This window comes from Microtus pennsylvanicus, chromosome 3 (genome assembly GCF_037038515.1).
Source record: "Microtus pennsylvanicus isolate mMicPen1 chromosome 3, mMicPen1.hap1, whole genome shotgun sequence".
NCBI classification, from domain to species: Eukaryota; Metazoa; Chordata; class Mammalia; order Rodentia; family Cricetidae; genus Microtus; species Microtus pennsylvanicus.
The window spans coordinates 70,188,597-70,204,995 of NC_134581.1; the positions used below are offsets into that span (position 1 = coordinate 70,188,597).

At 43.7% G+C, this 16,399-nt stretch overlaps 1 protein-coding gene and 1 pseudogene across 1 annotated transcript in view; one reads left to right on the forward strand and one right to left on the reverse strand.

The window, feature by feature from the left end:
• The window catches only part of Dlat (dihydrolipoamide S-acetyltransferase), a 32,363-nt gene that overhangs the window by 7,585 nt on the left and 8,379 nt on the right, over positions 1–16,399 (forward strand). The window contains exons 6-10 of the mRNA XM_075965953.1: positions 1,827–2,014; positions 2,925–3,066; positions 11,954–12,021; positions 12,622–12,714; positions 13,043–13,150. Of these exons, the coding sequence (XP_075822068.1) occupies positions 1,827–2,014; positions 2,925–3,066; positions 11,954–12,021; positions 12,622–12,714; positions 13,043–13,150 (599 nt within the window). The remainder of the gene's footprint in view (positions 1–1,826; positions 2,015–2,924; positions 3,067–11,953; positions 12,022–12,621; positions 12,715–13,042; positions 13,151–16,399) is intronic.
• Positions 5,011–8,114, reverse strand: LOC142846675 (small ribosomal subunit protein mS40 pseudogene; annotated as a pseudogene).

The window sequence follows — 16,399 nt, forward strand, 5'->3', positions numbered from 1 at the left end:
CCAGAAACAAAATCCATTAAGCAGTCAGGTCTTGTGCTTGTATTGTTGATAATCCCCTCCCACCAGACCAATTCCATCTCATCTTTGCACATACTACTTCCTCACAGTTTTAAAATGTTTTTGTTCTTGTTTGAGATGAGAATGGCCCTTAATCCACAGTCCTCCAGCCTCAGCCTCCAAATTTAAGTGCTGGAATTATAGACTTGCACCCCTCTGCCTGGCTGCCTATAGCTTTTAATAGAAGAAATGATTCTGTCTTAAGAAAATAAGCAAAAAGCCAGCAAAATGATTTGGTGTGGGTAAGGGTGCTTGCCAAGCCTAAGATCAAAGGTTCGCACCACCTCTGCCCAGCTTTATCGAGTATTCCCAGTTGGACAGTGGACGGATTCATTAGAGATGTCTTCATCAAGGAGAGGCATAACTGCAGAAAGCAAGATTCAGAAGGCAGAGCTTACCCTTGCCAGTAGCTTGATTTTGCTTTTTTAAATTTTTAGTTTGATTAATTAATTAATTTCTGAGACAGGGTCTCACTCACCTGGATGTCCTGGAACTCAGGACATGGCCTGCTGTTGTTTCTTTATGGGCAACCCTTGCTATGTAGTCTAGTCTGGTCTTGAACTTTTGAACTTACTATGTTGCTCAGGTTATCTTTGAGCTGGACAGCCTCTATTTCAGCCTCCTGATGGTGGGTTTATAAGAAAACAGCCACCACGCCCAGCTTAAGGCTTTACTTTTTTAAGTCTGAGTGTTTTGGAAAAGCAGCAGCTGAATGACATGTAACTCTTGTCGCAGGAGACCTCAGTGTTGCTGTGTTTCAGCACATTGGAATAGCTAGCATAAGGGCAAGTGCAGCCTTTGAGAAGCTCTGAGCACACTCTTAGTGCCAATTCCACGCTCCCGTCCTGCTTGTAGTTCTGGTAATTTGACTTCCCTGTAACTGACTTTCAGCAGTACACTGATACCATCTTAGATCCTGTGAGTTCCTCATAAGGGCTGCCCTTGAGGTGTGTTCAGAAGCTCTCAGTGTGAACTGCTGTCTGTAGTCCTGGTAGGACAGATGCAGTTATCTTAGTATCCACAAGGGATTGGCTCCGGAAAAGACATCTGCATGTGTTCAGCACAGGTGCAGTTTTTTTCCCAAATTGTTTTGATCTCAGGATTTGGAGAGTCAACTGCATTTTTTGTTTACTCTTTTTCAGGGATTGTTCCTAAGTACTTAAAAAAACATTGATTTAAATCCATAAAATATACATCAGTATAGTCAGTCATTTCTTGGTATGTGTGTAGGCAAACTGATTCAAGATTGGAAGTCTATAGACTCAAGTTCCCTGTATAAGTGGGTATAGTATTTGGGGGTGGAGTGGGGTCACTGAGATTGAACCCAAGGCCTTGAGCAAATTAGTGGGACCTGTATTTATGAGCTGTGCCTCTACCCCAGGACACTTTTAATCATTTCCAGTTACTTGTAATGCCTAACACAGCAGTGTTGTGTGAATAATTGTTACACTGCATTACTTAGGAAGTACTTGCAAGAATAAAAAGTGTATATGCTAAGTTCAGGTCTCCATAGGCCAACTACATAGTGCAATGTAATATTTGACCCACAGTTGAATGAATTCAGGGATGCAGAACCTGAGGACAGAAGGTTGGCTGTACTGTTCCCGTTCCCATATTAAAGACTTAAGAGACACAGAGAGGTTAAGTAGTTTGTAAAAACAAAACAAAACCAATGCCAGTAGTTTGAATGTAGAAATCCTTTTACCTGAAACCCTGAAGTTGTAAAAAGGTAGAGTCTTGAGTCTCCTAATGTTTTCTTTTTTCTTAAGGCTTTGAAGTACAAGAAGAAGGTTATCTGGCAAAAATTCTGGTCCCTGAAGGCACAAGGGATGTTCCCCTGGGAACCCCACTTTGTATCATAGTAGAAAAGCAGGAAGATATAGCAGCCTTTGCAGACTATAGGCCAACAGAAGTGACCAGCCTAAAGCCACAGGCACCACCACCTGTCCCACCTCCGGTAGGTATGCCTCTAAAATGGGAAAGTCCTTTCAGCCACATGTCATGTTCTGTGTGTCCAGATCGCACATGTAGGAAAGTGGCCAGCATTACCTGCGGTATACAGCATATGCCGTCTACACGATGGTCAGCAGTTTGCTGCCGTCTTGGGTCCTGCTGAGAACAAAACTGAGTTCCATGTTCTCCTGCCTTGGGTGTGAAGGTCATGCCCATGGGAGGTGATGCTTTACCTCCACATTTTCGGTTGCTTTATTGAATACCCGTTTTCTTTTTCAGTTGTGGTGTTTGTGTGTTGTCGTTGATGAACATGTATTTTGGACTTTGGACCCTGATCTGACATGGCATGTAGTAGCTTCATACACTTGTACACTTCAGCATACACCTCAGTGGGTTTAGAAAGATGTATGACCTCAGAGGAAGCTTGGCTCCTCACTGTCTTGCATTGATGGGGATGCCGTCAGGGAGCAGTGTAGTCCATTCCTAAGACACTTGAAGCATGGGACCTGGTGCTGTCGTTTATATCCTGAAGTCAGAAATCAGGTTAGTTATACTCAGTGAAAATAAAGAAGTAGCAGAAGCCAGGTGTGGTGGTTCAAACACTTGGAGAGGCTGAGGCAGGAGGACCACCTGGGTTACAAAGTCTCAAAGGGGAAATGACAGGTGATAAGGATGTTATGTATACAGGTCAGTTTAATTCCACAGCTCTCCTGTTGTCACAACTTGTTTCTGCCTCTGACAGAAAGTATTCTTGCTGCTTATTTTGTATGTTAGTCAAACCAGAAAAAGTGCATTATGGTCTTTGGGGAAGAGGATAAACATCACTAAAGACTTTTACCATATAAAATATGAACCTGCGGTCTTTCAGATTATCTGTGAGGTGCTGAGTGGATACTTTCTAACTTTTGTTCAAGGTGGCAGCTGCTCCTCCCACTCCCCAGCCTCTAGCGCCTACACCCTCAGCCCTTCCTGCTGGACCAAAGGGAAGGGTGTTTGTTAGCCCTCTTGCAAAGAAGTTGGCAGCAGAGAGAGGGATTGACCTCACCCAAGTTAAAGGTAAGTTTTTTTTTTTTTCTAAAGAAAAGGGTTATAAAGTTAGTTTAGCTAAATTCTGTTCATAAGACCGGCACATACAACTGTGTGGGGAGGGGCTATTTTTGAACCTTCATGGAGCAGGGAAAGCATCATTGTGCTTTATTTGATCGGCTTAGTGCTACCTATATAATCTGTTGCCTTCTAAAATGCTCCTCAGTTCATAGGAAATCTTTACTAGCAGCGGTGAGGACAGGAGACATCACACTTGTCTTCGGGACTCTGAGGAGCTCCCTTAATCTTTTAGGGACCTTGACTCAGGAAGACACAGGTTTTGTGGCTTTGACGCAGAAAAGAATTTCAGAACTTGTCTGAACAAAGCTGAGTTGGGGTTTTATTAAAAGTAGAAAGGTGTTCACAACTGGGTGTGGTGGCATACGCCTTTAATCCTAGCCCTCCAGAGATCTCTCAGTTTGAGGCCAACCTGGTCTATAGAGTGAGTTCCAGGATACAGAGAAGCCCTGTCTCGAAAAACAAAGAACACAACAACAACAAAAATGGTGTAATTTATTAAAAGTTTTTTATTTTTTCTTTTCTTTTTTTTTTTGGTTTTTCGAGACAGGGTTTCTCTGTAGCTTGGAGCCTGTCCTGGAACTAGTTTTTGTTGACCAGGTTGGCCTTGAACTCACAGAGATCCGCCTACCTCTGCCTCCCGAGTGCTGGGATTAAAGGCAAGCGTCCCCCTGCCTGATTTAAAAGATATTTTTAATGAAGATTTTTAAGCATGGCAGTTAAGAGAAATATGCTCAGGGAAATAATAATATATACCCGAGTGACAGTATGGGCTTTTTAAGGGAGAGTCAGAGAACAGAGGCCAGACATACCCAAGTGTAAGTGGGTCCACAAGGGAGAGTCGCAATTAAATGTCCTACCAGTAGGCTCTCCTCCTATCCTTCTTCCCTTGGTGAAATCGTGGGGTGGCTCTGAAGGTGCAGTGGATGGAGTTATGATCCGAAAAGGTGAAACCAGGAGCCCCCAGGATTGCACAAGGGTTTAATATTGGTCTTCTGCTGTAAATGGGGTTTCTGATGAGCCTCCAAGAAAATTGCAGGCTTGAGTCAGGCAGTGATGGCACACACCTTTAATCCCAGCACTCGGGAAGCAGAGGCAGGCGGATCTCTGTGAGTTCGAGGCCAGCCTGGTCTACAAGAGCTAGTTCCAGGACAGGCTCCAAAGCTACAGAGATAAAGAGAGAAAATTGCCGGCTTATCACTGGGAAAGAGGAGAGGCCTTCAGCAAATGTTAATTGCTGGAATTCTTGCTTCTCGCCTGCTGAGAGGCTTCAGTCTACTTCTAGGTGAGGGGCTCCTTTCCCTTCTCATAGCCCCATAATTCTCTCTGTCTTACTTAATTTTTGGCAAAAGTCTATATGTTTGTTGAGCAATATTGAGTTATAGGACTTGGCTCTGTAATAAAGCTGAGTGCTAGGTTGACAGAGTTTAGCAATAAGCAAAGCAGCTGGTGAGATGGCTCACCAGGTGACAGTGCTGCTGATGGCCTGAGCACCACCCGTGGGACCCACACGCAGGAAGCAGAGGACTGTTTCTACCTGTCATTTGTCCTCTGTCCTCTGTGTACAGTGTGACACCTCATGCATGGGGCTTGAACTCAGGTCATCAGATTTGGCGGCAGCAGCAATCTTACACACTGAGCCTTCTTTACATCAATAGCCCAGTTCTTCTTTTCCTTTTTTTTTGGACAGAGGAGAACACAGCTTTATTGTGGTTTAAAAGCTGGGCCATCAGGTTTAAAACAGGGACAATAGCAAGTGCACACACCAGTCAAGACTCTGCTGTTCATATCAGAACCCCTCTCCATAATCAGTTTCCCATGTGTTGTCCTCTTCAGCAATTACTTCCTCTTAGGGTCTGCCACTGTCCCAAAATACATGTTTCAGAACACTTGCCATCACGTAACCCCAAACACCACTTCCTTAATCCCCAGCTTCTTCCCCGGTTCACGAGTTCTAAGCACTCTGGAGTCCATCTGCTCTGTGGAGGTTTCTGCTGGTGGTGTAGTGGGCACCGCAGGCATTGGTCAAGTGGGGGGCCACTTTCTTCTAGGAGATTTCCTTGATAGAGCTGGCAAAGGCGGGACAGTTCTTTCTCTGGTGGCTGTTGCCAACTGTACCCGGATACCAAGGCTCGCCTGACAACAGTGTGGGGGCTGTAAAGTAACACTGACAGCTCCATGAACATTATAGAAGTCAACATCTCAGGGCTCCACCTGGGGAGACCACACTGCCTGGCTTTCGGGATGGCCTGGTTCAGCTTCTTGTGCTGCTTCATACAGACCCCTCCCTGTGTGTGGGGTGCGGAAGATGATACCCATGTGGGCGCACACTGTTTCAAGAGTTTCACATTCCTAAAGTCAATATGCAACCTGTGATCCTGGCAGATGGGGCAACTTTATTGTTAGGAATGCATGTCTTCCGGGGCCCCTGTGGCGGTATACCACCTTTGTGGTTGCGCTGGTAGTCAGCCCAAACAGGGTGAAAACCGTAGCCTTTTGATATTCTGAATCCAGATATTTCCAAGGTTCATTATGAGAATAAGGGGAAATGGGAAGTGAGGATGGAGAACTTCTTCAGGAGAATCTTTAGTGCTAAGAGTCCAAAGGGGAGCCTGAACTCCATAGGATCTTGGCAAGAGGTTAGGAAACATCCTGAGCAGCGTGTGTGGCAAGGAGGCAGTCTTCTGGATGCACAGCTGAGATGCAGCCAGCCCTAGGATGTCATTAATACTGGACAGGCACCTTAACACTCATGTATAGTCTTAGCCCCTCTCTTTACTTTTGTTTTGAGATAGCGTCTCAGAACAGAAAAATTGCCCAGGCTGGCCTTGAGCTTACTATACTCTGTCTTCAGCTTCTCAGCAGTTAGACTCACGGGCCTGAACCACCAGGTCCTGTTTTAAATTCTGTATTCTTCCCATTCCCCAGTGCCACCTGTCCCTGCTCACCCATCCATAATCACTGATGAAGCTGCAGTCATGTCCTCAGCTCTGCAGTTGGTTGCACTCAGTCTGGTTCTCACCCACCACCAAGCTGCTGTTCTGTTGTTGGAGGGCAAGCATAAATTTTGCCACTTTTTATATATTTGTGCTTAGTATCAGAGACAAAATAAGGGATTTCATAGAACAGAAGGGTTGAGCTAATAACTGCCGGAAGAATCTGAACTGGTAGGATCATTGTTTGGAGAGTTAGCAGCACTGGTTATTTTACTAGGGGGATAACTGGAAGAATCTCAGTATTGTTTTCATGCGGGCAGGGTTAAGCAATCCCTTTATAGGTAGTTATTGAGTACTGTCTGTGTCCCATGTACCTGTGCATAACATGGAGAACATTTCCAGCCTCACTGACCAATGGTAGAGGATGGGTGACAGAAGTCTACTGTAGTGAAGAATGGGGTTCAGAGCTAGACTGCTCGGGTTTAAATGTCGGCTCTGCTGTATGCTAGCACTGTGACCTTTTCTGACTCTGTAACTTGTATACAAAAATAATACTTAATGAGTTGTGAAGATTAATAAGTAACAGTGCTTGTACAGCTAACATATTAGCTATCTTGGCTCTAAATTTTTATTATGAACTGAGATGACTTAAGAGCTAAAAAGGAACAGACTCAGTGATACACCTGTCCATGAGTGACAGTGACATGTGACATGGCAGAGACAGGACATGGTGACTTTTAGACAGGGTGTGTGAGGAGGACCTTTCCAAGGAGGTGGCACGTGATCTCATCTGGAAGGCAAGGAGTCATCTGTGAGCCAACCCTGTGAAGTATTGAAGAAGAGCGTTTGGGCAGAGGGTGATATGACAGTAACACATGGTCTGGAGTCATCCAAACCTTGACATGCTTGAGGAACATAATGGAGCGTGCAGAGCAAAGGGGAGAACAGACAACAAGGGTGGGAGGAATCAAAAGAAGCTGGGTCTGATAGCAAGTAATTTAGCTGATCAAAAGCTGAGGCAGAAGGATCACCCCAAGGCAGCTGGGGCTGAAGCACAGTGGTGGAGCACTTGTCTAGCATTGTGTGAACCACAAAAATATCTCCTGCAGTTGCCAGGTCCTCTGGGGAGCAAAATGCCTTCCTTGAGAATCTGGTCCATTAGAAACAACTGGGGTGACACAGGGCAGAATGGTTTGGCAGGAAACAGAATTCTTGAGAATATAAAAAGAAATGGGATTGATTGACCTTAAGATTATGGATGGTTGTTTTGGTGGTGGAAAATAAAAATCCCTCTGTGCTACTGTTTGATTTGTAAATTAAGGTTGTCTGATAAGCTTGGGGAGTGAGTCTGGGAAGGACTGAGATTAGAGAGAGATTATAAAGCAGTCTTGGAGTGGTTGGGAACATTGGAGAGGGGACAGCTAGTTTCTGCAAGCTTCTGGACATCTGTTTTCGGTTTTCAGTCCCGAACTGAGTTAGTCAGCCAGACTTGTGCTTTTTAGCCCAAGCAACATTGAGTCACTCTCATACTTAATGAGAAGATAAGCACATTCTAGAGTTTCACAAGGATTGTACAATACATGTTTCTACCCTGTTTAAGACATTTTGTATATTGATAAAAATTTTAGGATATATTTTCATATTGCATTATATAGTCCTATCTCTGATCAAGATACTTATACATTGTTTACATTTTGAGGTCATTTTCTCATTTACTGCACAATTGTTTACAGATTATTTAATATTCTGATAGTCTTTAAGTTATACAGGTATTAAGTATTATAGGTCAATAGTTATTCATGTTTGTTATGCATATAGTCAGATTAATTAGGTTCCTTAGATACATAGAGACTGTATTCTGCCTAGATAATCTTCAGCCACTTCAAGGATCTGTAGAACCTTAGGGTTCTGTTGACGTGAGACACAATTGCTCCTGACAGCATCAGTCTATTCCCAAGAGAATGTTGAGCACTGAAGACATTCCACTTGGAGTTTCTTTTCTTCTTGGCACAATTGGCCTTTGGGCAAGGAACTTACCATGCATCGACCATTGACAAAGTACATGGTGTCCGGACTGGATAAGCAGGACACAATTGTTTATTAAATGTTTATTAAACACTTACCATGTGTTCCTTGCTTAATATTGTTTATGTTGGTTGTAATCTTTATTTTATACTTTATATCTATTCCTGTTGTATATAGTTTTGTATTGGGTTTGGAATGCTCTTATTTAGACAAAAGGGGGAGGTGATGGGGAACCTTTGTCAGCCAATGATCTTTAAGAGGTGGGATCATGAGGGCTGGAGAGATGGCTCAGCAAGTAACAGCACTGGCTGCTCTTCAGAGGTCCTGAGTTCAGTTCCCAGCAACTACATGGTGGCTCACAACCATCTGTAAAGAGATATGGTGCCCTCTTCTGGCTTGTAGGCATAACATGCAGACAGAACACAAGTATACATAATAAATAAAGAAATCTTAAAAAAAAAAACAAAAGAGGTGGGATCAGGTTAGGGCGTGACATTTTGGGTACCCGGAGTAAAACGCCAGGCAGCCCAGGGTTTGCTCTCTCTGTGGTTCCTGTGCAACACAGCTGAGCTTGGACTTCTCATTCCTGTTTTGTGAGTTTGCTCCTTATAATAAAGTTTTGTCTTTGGTTTTGTCATGGAGATAGCCTGGTATATTGTGATCCGCGTTAATTCAACAGGAATGATCCTAACAGTAGCCTGAAGAGTGTAATTGGGAAGGGAGGGAGGGAGGAGCAAAAGAAGGAAGGAAAAAACAGGGACTGATGGCAACAGGAAGGTTGGGGCTAGTGAGAGTGGAAGGGTCAGTGGAGTCAGAGTCTCCTTCATTTTATTTATTTTTTTGTTTTTGTGCTGTGCTAGGCAGGTTCTGTGCCACTGAGAGTAGAGTTGGGTGGGGCTGATGAGACTTTGCAGTGGAGGGTGGGGGTGGCTGCAGCCCAGTGAGCTCAAGAGCCCTGACTGTGTGCTGCTTCCTGGCACCAGGTGTTTGTAGTTTTTTTTCTCATAACCACCAACTGAGTATTCAACAGTTCAGTCCAGATCTAACATTAACCTCCCCAGAGTTAGCATGAGCCTATGGTGTAAGACTGCTCTTATTTCAGGTTCCTTTTGAGTCCTCAGGTCCACCTGTTTGTGTAACTCATTAGCAGGGAATTAAGGATTGACAGTTCTCCTTGGGTTAGATGACTAGCTAAAGCGACCGATAAACCTTATTAGTCTATTGTAGAGAGTGGAGCTCAGACACAGACAATGAAGAGATGCACAGGACAGAGTAGAGTGGGGAGGGATGCATATAGCACCCCTGTACTCTGTGGGCTTGCCGTTCTTCCACACACTGCTCTTGTCACCAGTTAGGCAGCTCACCGGATCTCACCATTCAGAGCATTATTTTCGTAGGGGCGTCATCTTAATGACATTGTTGACAAAATCACTGGCCAGTGTTCATTGAACTCAACTTCCAGTCTCTCTCCCCTTAGTGGAATTGGTGCAGGAAGCAGGAGAGTGGAGGAGGAGATGGGGAGGGAGAATGGAAGGAGGATTGAAAGTTACCACCCTTTAATCACGTGTTTGGTCGTTAAGCTAACTAGGCTGATGTCCCTTATCCAGAAGCCCCATCCTCAGTCACCTCATTAGCATAAACTGGTGTGATGTAAAGAAGCTTGACTGAAAAAAGACCAAATACTTATTGTTTGGGGAATGCCAAAGTTTTTAGAAGGTCCGTGCCAAGAGCTTGGACCAAAGGCCATGCATATCTATGTTTCTTATACACAGTACTAGCAAAGAGAAGATTGTTTCTGTTACGGATTTCAGGGATTTAACCTTATTTATTTATTATTGGGCTGAAGACGTGTGAGAGGGCTAAGGCATGTGTGTGGAGTTTAGAACGACTTTATGGAGGTGGTCCTCGTCTTCTACTTTTATGTGGGTCCTGAGGATTGAACTCTGGTCATTAGATGTATACATCAAGTACTTTTGTCCACAGGCCATCTCACCAGCCCCCGAAAGATGTTTAAGAACTGGAAAACACATGGTCTGGGCAGGTGACTCTTGTTTGTGATAAGAAAACATAGGTGGGTAGATGAAAGAACTCAAAAGTCTGGGTAAGGGTGGGTTGTCGTACCCAAGAGAATGAGAATCACAGTGAAATTTACTTTAGTGAATGAGGTTATATGTCTAGATGCCTAGAAATTCAGAGGGAATTAAAGAAAGGAGGTAGGTAGGGACTGAGACAGGGTCTCACGTAGCCCAGACCAGCCTCAGACTTGGTAAATGGCCAAGGATGATCTTATGATCCTGATTCTCCGGACTCTTCCTTCTGAGTGCTGAAATTTCAAGTGCCCATAACTATGCCTGGCTGGGAGTTTCTGTTTTTGAGAGAACAGGGGCCTAGGCTCATACCCCAACCCCAAGTCACTCATTGGAAGAGTGAAAGAGAAAGAAAGAAACAAACAAAATTCCATTGTAAAAGGAACAAAAGTTTAGAGGGGCAAGGTGCTTAGCAAATTTTACCAAAACATGAACTACTGAGGAAGAAACTATCGTGGCTTAAGCCCTGGTGTTTGGAGCTCAGGTGCTCTGACAGCCACCCCTCTAATGTGTATTTGGTGCAAACCACCTTTGCCTCACTGTCCTGTTTTGTTTTCACAATATCGCTGTGAACAAGGGCTATCGCTGTGATCTCCATTCTGCAGTTGAGATGGGTGACTGGAGTCAGGTGTCTAATGTCACAAAACTCTGTTTTTACTGCCAGTCTAGTATTCTTCCGTTATGATCACCTGTTGTCCTTTCTTGGGGAGCTAGACAAGGCGATGAAAGGCCGTGACTAACTCAGCGAACTGATGGGTGGCTGATTTCCTGCTGAGGGATTGAGAGTTGTGGCATCAAGCTCAGTGCTGGTTGCCAGGGGAGGTTATGGTTTCTGTGTGCTTACAAGGCAAGGAATCTAATAGAGGTACTGCACCTCTGTTCTAGAGCCCTGGTGAGGATAAACAGTTGTAGCCAACTCTTTTCATAACGAAGGAAAGGAATTGGGAAGAACTGCACACAACGGGAATCCCTTTAAAGGCTGCGTGGGGGAAGATGAATCAATTTGACCATTTTTTTCTAGAAGTGGGCCCAGTGTAAAAGGTATTATAATAACTAAATTCTGAATCTGCTTCAAGGTCAGGATGATGTATTTGGGCCTATGCCTAAACCTGAAACGTTATAGGTGGGAGGAGGGAGGGGAAATTGAATCAATTAAGCCTGTGAGAGAAATGGAAGGCATTGTGATGTTTGCTCCTTGGTTGGTTTAGTTGTGGCTGGTGTGAAAAACCTGTAAATTGTGGGAAATGAATGACTCTAAAGATGACATCATTGCAGTTACATCATCCATCACATTCTGAAGTAAAAAGGTTTATTTGTTCAGAAAATTGTCAATCTCTTACAAAAAATTACTTTATGGTAAAATAAGTCTGTTTCAAGGTTCAGTGAAACAGACTGGTTTCTGGTTTTTTGATTTTTTTTTTTTGGTTGTTGTTGATGATGATGAATGTTTTTTTTAAAAAAAAAAAACACAGCCAACAGTTAATTTTCCTTTTAGTTGATTATGATCCATATTATTTTTAAGTCAGTATTTCCCAACTTAAAAGTAAGGGAATAAGCAAAATAAGAAACAAAACGTTCAGTTTAACTAGAGGAAACTCTAAAGAAAAATGGTACTATTTGCAGTAGTTGCAGACTTGGTCCAGGGCATTCTGTAAGTTAAGGGAGTAATTAGCAAAGCCACTGTTCCGGGGAAGAAGCTAAGGCTGTGAGCCTCAGAGAGCCTCTTCAGGGTCAGTGTTGACCTCGGAGAGCCGATGGTGTTCCGTCACATGTGTTTATGTGTTTCTTCAGGGACGGGACCAGAAGGCAGAATCATCAAGAAGGACATTGACTCTTTTGTGCCTTCTAAGGCTGCTCCTGTGAGTTCTATTTGGCTTTTTAAAATGATTATCATTGTGGGGACTGAACCCAGGGCTCTCCACATGCTTGGCAAGCACTCCTGCCAGTGAGCTTCATCCCTGGCCCACAGCCCTTATTTTCTTATTTATTTTTTTAATTCTTCAGTTTAAAAATGCTGTGCTTTCTCTCCACCCCTGCCCCCCACCTTTTCTGGTGTTGTTGAGGAACCAGGCTAACCTTGTACTTAAACTGTACTGCCTCAGCATCTTGAGTGCTGGGGTTTTAGCTACACACCGTGCCTTGACTGCCTTTACGGTTTCAATAAAACTAGTCATTGAATATACTCTTCCTCAAAAATGATAACTCTTAAAACGTGGTTTAGAATTCTATGTAAACAAAACAAAACAAACAAACAAAAAACAAACCATGAGGAACAACACTCTCAATTAGCAGTCTAATGTGAGTAGCGTTTGCTCCCCGGGGATGGAGGCAGCTATTCTTCAGAGCTTTGCTGTTTCACTTTGGCATGTAGTCCTCCACAGTCGTAGCGTCTCACAGGTGGTCCTCCAGCCGACACTAAGACAGACACAGTCACTAAGTGCCTTTTCTTTTCCTCTCAGGCTGCAGCAGCTGCCATGGCTCCCCCGGGTCCAAGAGTGGCACCAGCTCCCGCAGGTGTCTTCACAGATGTCCCCATCAGCAACATTCGCCGAGTAAGAGCAGCACCGCAGTCTGGAGCCAGAGCTGTTGGGCATTTCCACTCTGGTTGTTTAGTTGTGCCACACTTTTAAGACACTGGAAAGGACCTTGCCAGTTGAAAATACTGGATGATTAGTGTAAGGGAGTTTGATTTGGTCGGTTGAGTAATTGGGATAAAGAAGTCTCTGTTTTGGCTAATCTAGTAGAAGGTGCAGTCCTTTGTCTTCTTGCTCTGCTGTGTGAGGTAAGCTACCAGGGAGCTGAGTGAGGAGGCAGACAACTGAGTTAGGTAAGGTCTGGGCTCAGCTGAGAGAACTGATGTTGAAATCTTTCTGGTTTCAGGTGATTGCACAGCGGCTAATGCAGTCGAAGCAGACCATACCTCATTATTACCTTTCTGTTGATGTAAATATGGGAGAGGTGCTCTTGGTACGGAAGGAGCTTAATAAGGTAAAACCTGGGAATTCCGTCTGTCCTACTAATGCTCAACAGTGCTGCCGTGCGCTTTGTTATTAGAAGCCTGTCAGTGATAGAAAATTCCTGTCCCTTGGGATTGTTAAGTAGAGACTACCCCGAGAAATTTTCATTTAACTTCTTTTGATTTGTTGCTGTTTCTTTTGGACAGTGTCTCACTATGTAGCTCACACCTGTAGCTTCACATAACAAGGCCACACTGACCTTGATGTTGCAGTTGCAGGATTAACGTTTAGCATTTCAAACTTACTTTGCCATGGATAGGTATTCGTCTAGCATGTTCACGGTGCTTTCATGCTTGAAGCTGCTTCGGTAGCTAAGAAAGGATGTCCACATCTTTATAGTCAGGTACCACATACCCACTCAGTGTAAGGCACTCTTGGGAACAGAGAGCACGAGCAATCTATCTTCATTGTAAGTTTATGATGGAATGGGGTCTCTTGTCACTAAGTGTGACAAGGAGTTTTAAAGGTGACAGTTTTCATTTGTACACCAGTCTCTTTATGAAGCGGTCTCTCAGCTGTGTGGTGAATTACACAGTGTATGTTCAGTTCTGAAGAAATTGAGCAGAGAGTTGAGGGAGACCAGTGACAGTCGGGGAATTCACAGTGCTGTAGACAAACATGGCTAAACTATGGAAAAGAGGGAAGGTTTGGACTGGCAGAGAGTTTGAAGAAAATTCATGCTGATGGTTGAGAATCATAGGGGTTAAGGGCTTTAAGAATAGAAATAGGGCTGGGAGAAAGAGATCCATGAAGGGCTTGTTGCTCTAGTATGAAGCTTCCCGTTGCTAACATGAAACATCAGGCACGTTGAGTGCCTGTAATCCCAGCACAGTGTGGACGGGGAGGACGCAGAGACAGGATCCCTGGTGCATGCTTGCTAGCCAGCTAAGGCGATGAGCTCCAGGTTCAGTGAGACTGTCTCAAAAAAAAGGAGAGTGGGACTGGAGATGGCTTGGTAGTTAAGAGTAAGTGTTGTTCTTACAGAGAATCCAGGTTCAGTTCCCAGCAAGCACCTACATGGTGACTTAGAGCCACCTATAAGTCCAGTTCCAAGGTATAGATGCCTCATCTCTGTAGGCAACAAGCTCACATGTGGTGCATCTATGTACTTGCAGGCAGAACACCTGTGCACATGAAATAAGCCTTTAAAAATGAATAGATAGATAAGCAATGAGTAAAGTGATAAAAGTAAATAAGGAGCACGAGTGAGGAAGACACTCAGCCACATAAAGTGAGTCTTTTAAAAACTAGTAGGACAAAGAACCCCATCAGCTCCTTCAAGTAGTGTGCAGGCCTTTTCTGACTTCTCTCCTGTTCCCACACCGAAGACACTCTGCTTGTCTTGCTGTTTCTCAGTATTTTCTTAGTATACACTCTTATACTTGTGTTCTCTCAGTCTGCAGCCCACAGTGTCCATGTGGCTCCAGCCATCATCTCTTTAAAGGCTTGGAAAGTACGGCCTCAGCTGGTCTTCCTTATTCTAAACGTGCAGCCGTGCCTCCACCTGCTCACATAACCCATCTGAAGATACTCTGTTTCACTGCTGCTTATCCCTCTTAGAACGTGTGCTCCCTGAGAGCAGAACTCCTGTTCGTGTGTCACCGCTCCCTAGCCAGGGCTTTACCATCGTGTGCCCCGCACAGAGCAGACGCGTGTGAGGCACATGACTGCACGAATAACCAGGGGCAGAGTTTGCACATAACTAAGAGACTAAAGGTGATGGCGCACAGGTACTCTCAAAGTATTGAACCTGGTCTGAAGCGATGGCTTAGCTTTAAGAACACTTGTTCTTGCAGAGGACCCATGTTCAGTTTCCAAACATCCACACATCAACTTACAGCTGTCTATGACTACCCTTTCACTACACTTCCAGGGGATCTGGCACCTCTTCTGACCTCCACAGGCTCCTGTTTGTATGTGGTACACACACACACACACTCAAAAATATTTTTAAAAGCCAAAGAAAACAGGTAAATGTATCCAGTGTATTTGATGTATTACTTTGAATGACTTTTTTGAGATATTCATACCATCCTAACACCATGCTCAGTCTATACATTTGAAGTGTCCTACTCAGTGTCTTTCAGCATTTACCCTCATTCCCACAGTAGGGTTTGGAGCATTTTCCTCACCCCAAATAGCCCTTTGCCACAATCCCATCAACCTTTCCATTCTCCCTGGTCTTAACATTTTTGTCTTGGAAGGTTTACTAACTGTGGAATTCTCTGACTAGAATCATATGAAGTCTGGTCTTCACCGAGTACTTTTTATTTATCCTATAATTTCAAGGTTCAGCCATGTTGTAGCATGTATCAGTTTTTCTCTTTCTTTCTTCCTTTTTTTTCTTTTTAAGCTTTATTATTATGTGTTCCGTATCTGCAAATGTGTGTGCACATACGTGTACAGGTATATACAGAGGCCAGCCAGAAGCAAGGGATAGATCCCCCCGGAGACATCTTGTCTTGATCTTAGCGGGAATAACTTTTCAACCATTAAGTATGAGGATAGATAGTATGGGATTTTATGTATCTTTTTTATCGTCAGGAAATTCCTTCCTAGTTCATTTACTGTTTTATTATGAAAGGTGCTATTGAATTTTGTTAAGTGTCTCTTTGAGCTGTTGAAGCAGTCATGTGAGCTTTCTGTTCTGTTAGAGCATTATTTATTCTTTTTCTCTTTTAAGAAAAAAGATCTCAGCCAAGTGTTGGTGGCTCATGCCTTTAATCCCAGCACTTGGGAGGCAGAGGCAGGTGGATCTCTATAAGTTCCAGGCCAGCCTGGTCTATAGAGTGAGTGCCAGGACAGGCTCCAAAGCTACACAGAGAAACCCTGTCTTGAAAAACCAAAAATATAAAAAAAGAAAGAAAGAAAAGAAAAAAGATCTCAGAATGATGCCCAGATCTTAGGGTCAAGTGACTCCTGAGTAGACGAGACTATAGACACACGCAGCTCTGCACGCCTTACTTGATTTTTAAATGTTACTATGTCTTCCACTCCTAAAACAAATCCCATGTGTTGTAGTTAATGGCTAGGTTTTCTCTGCTAGCGTTTTGTTAAAGGCTTGTCTGATATATTTGTAAGATAATGTTTAGGTTTTAACTGTAGAGTTTTTGTCTTATTTTGGAATGAGAATAACACTGAGGAATTATTAACTTGCTCTTCCATTTTTTAAGAAGCTAGGTGAAGATTTTATGTTGGCCTTTAAATGTTTGGTAGAATT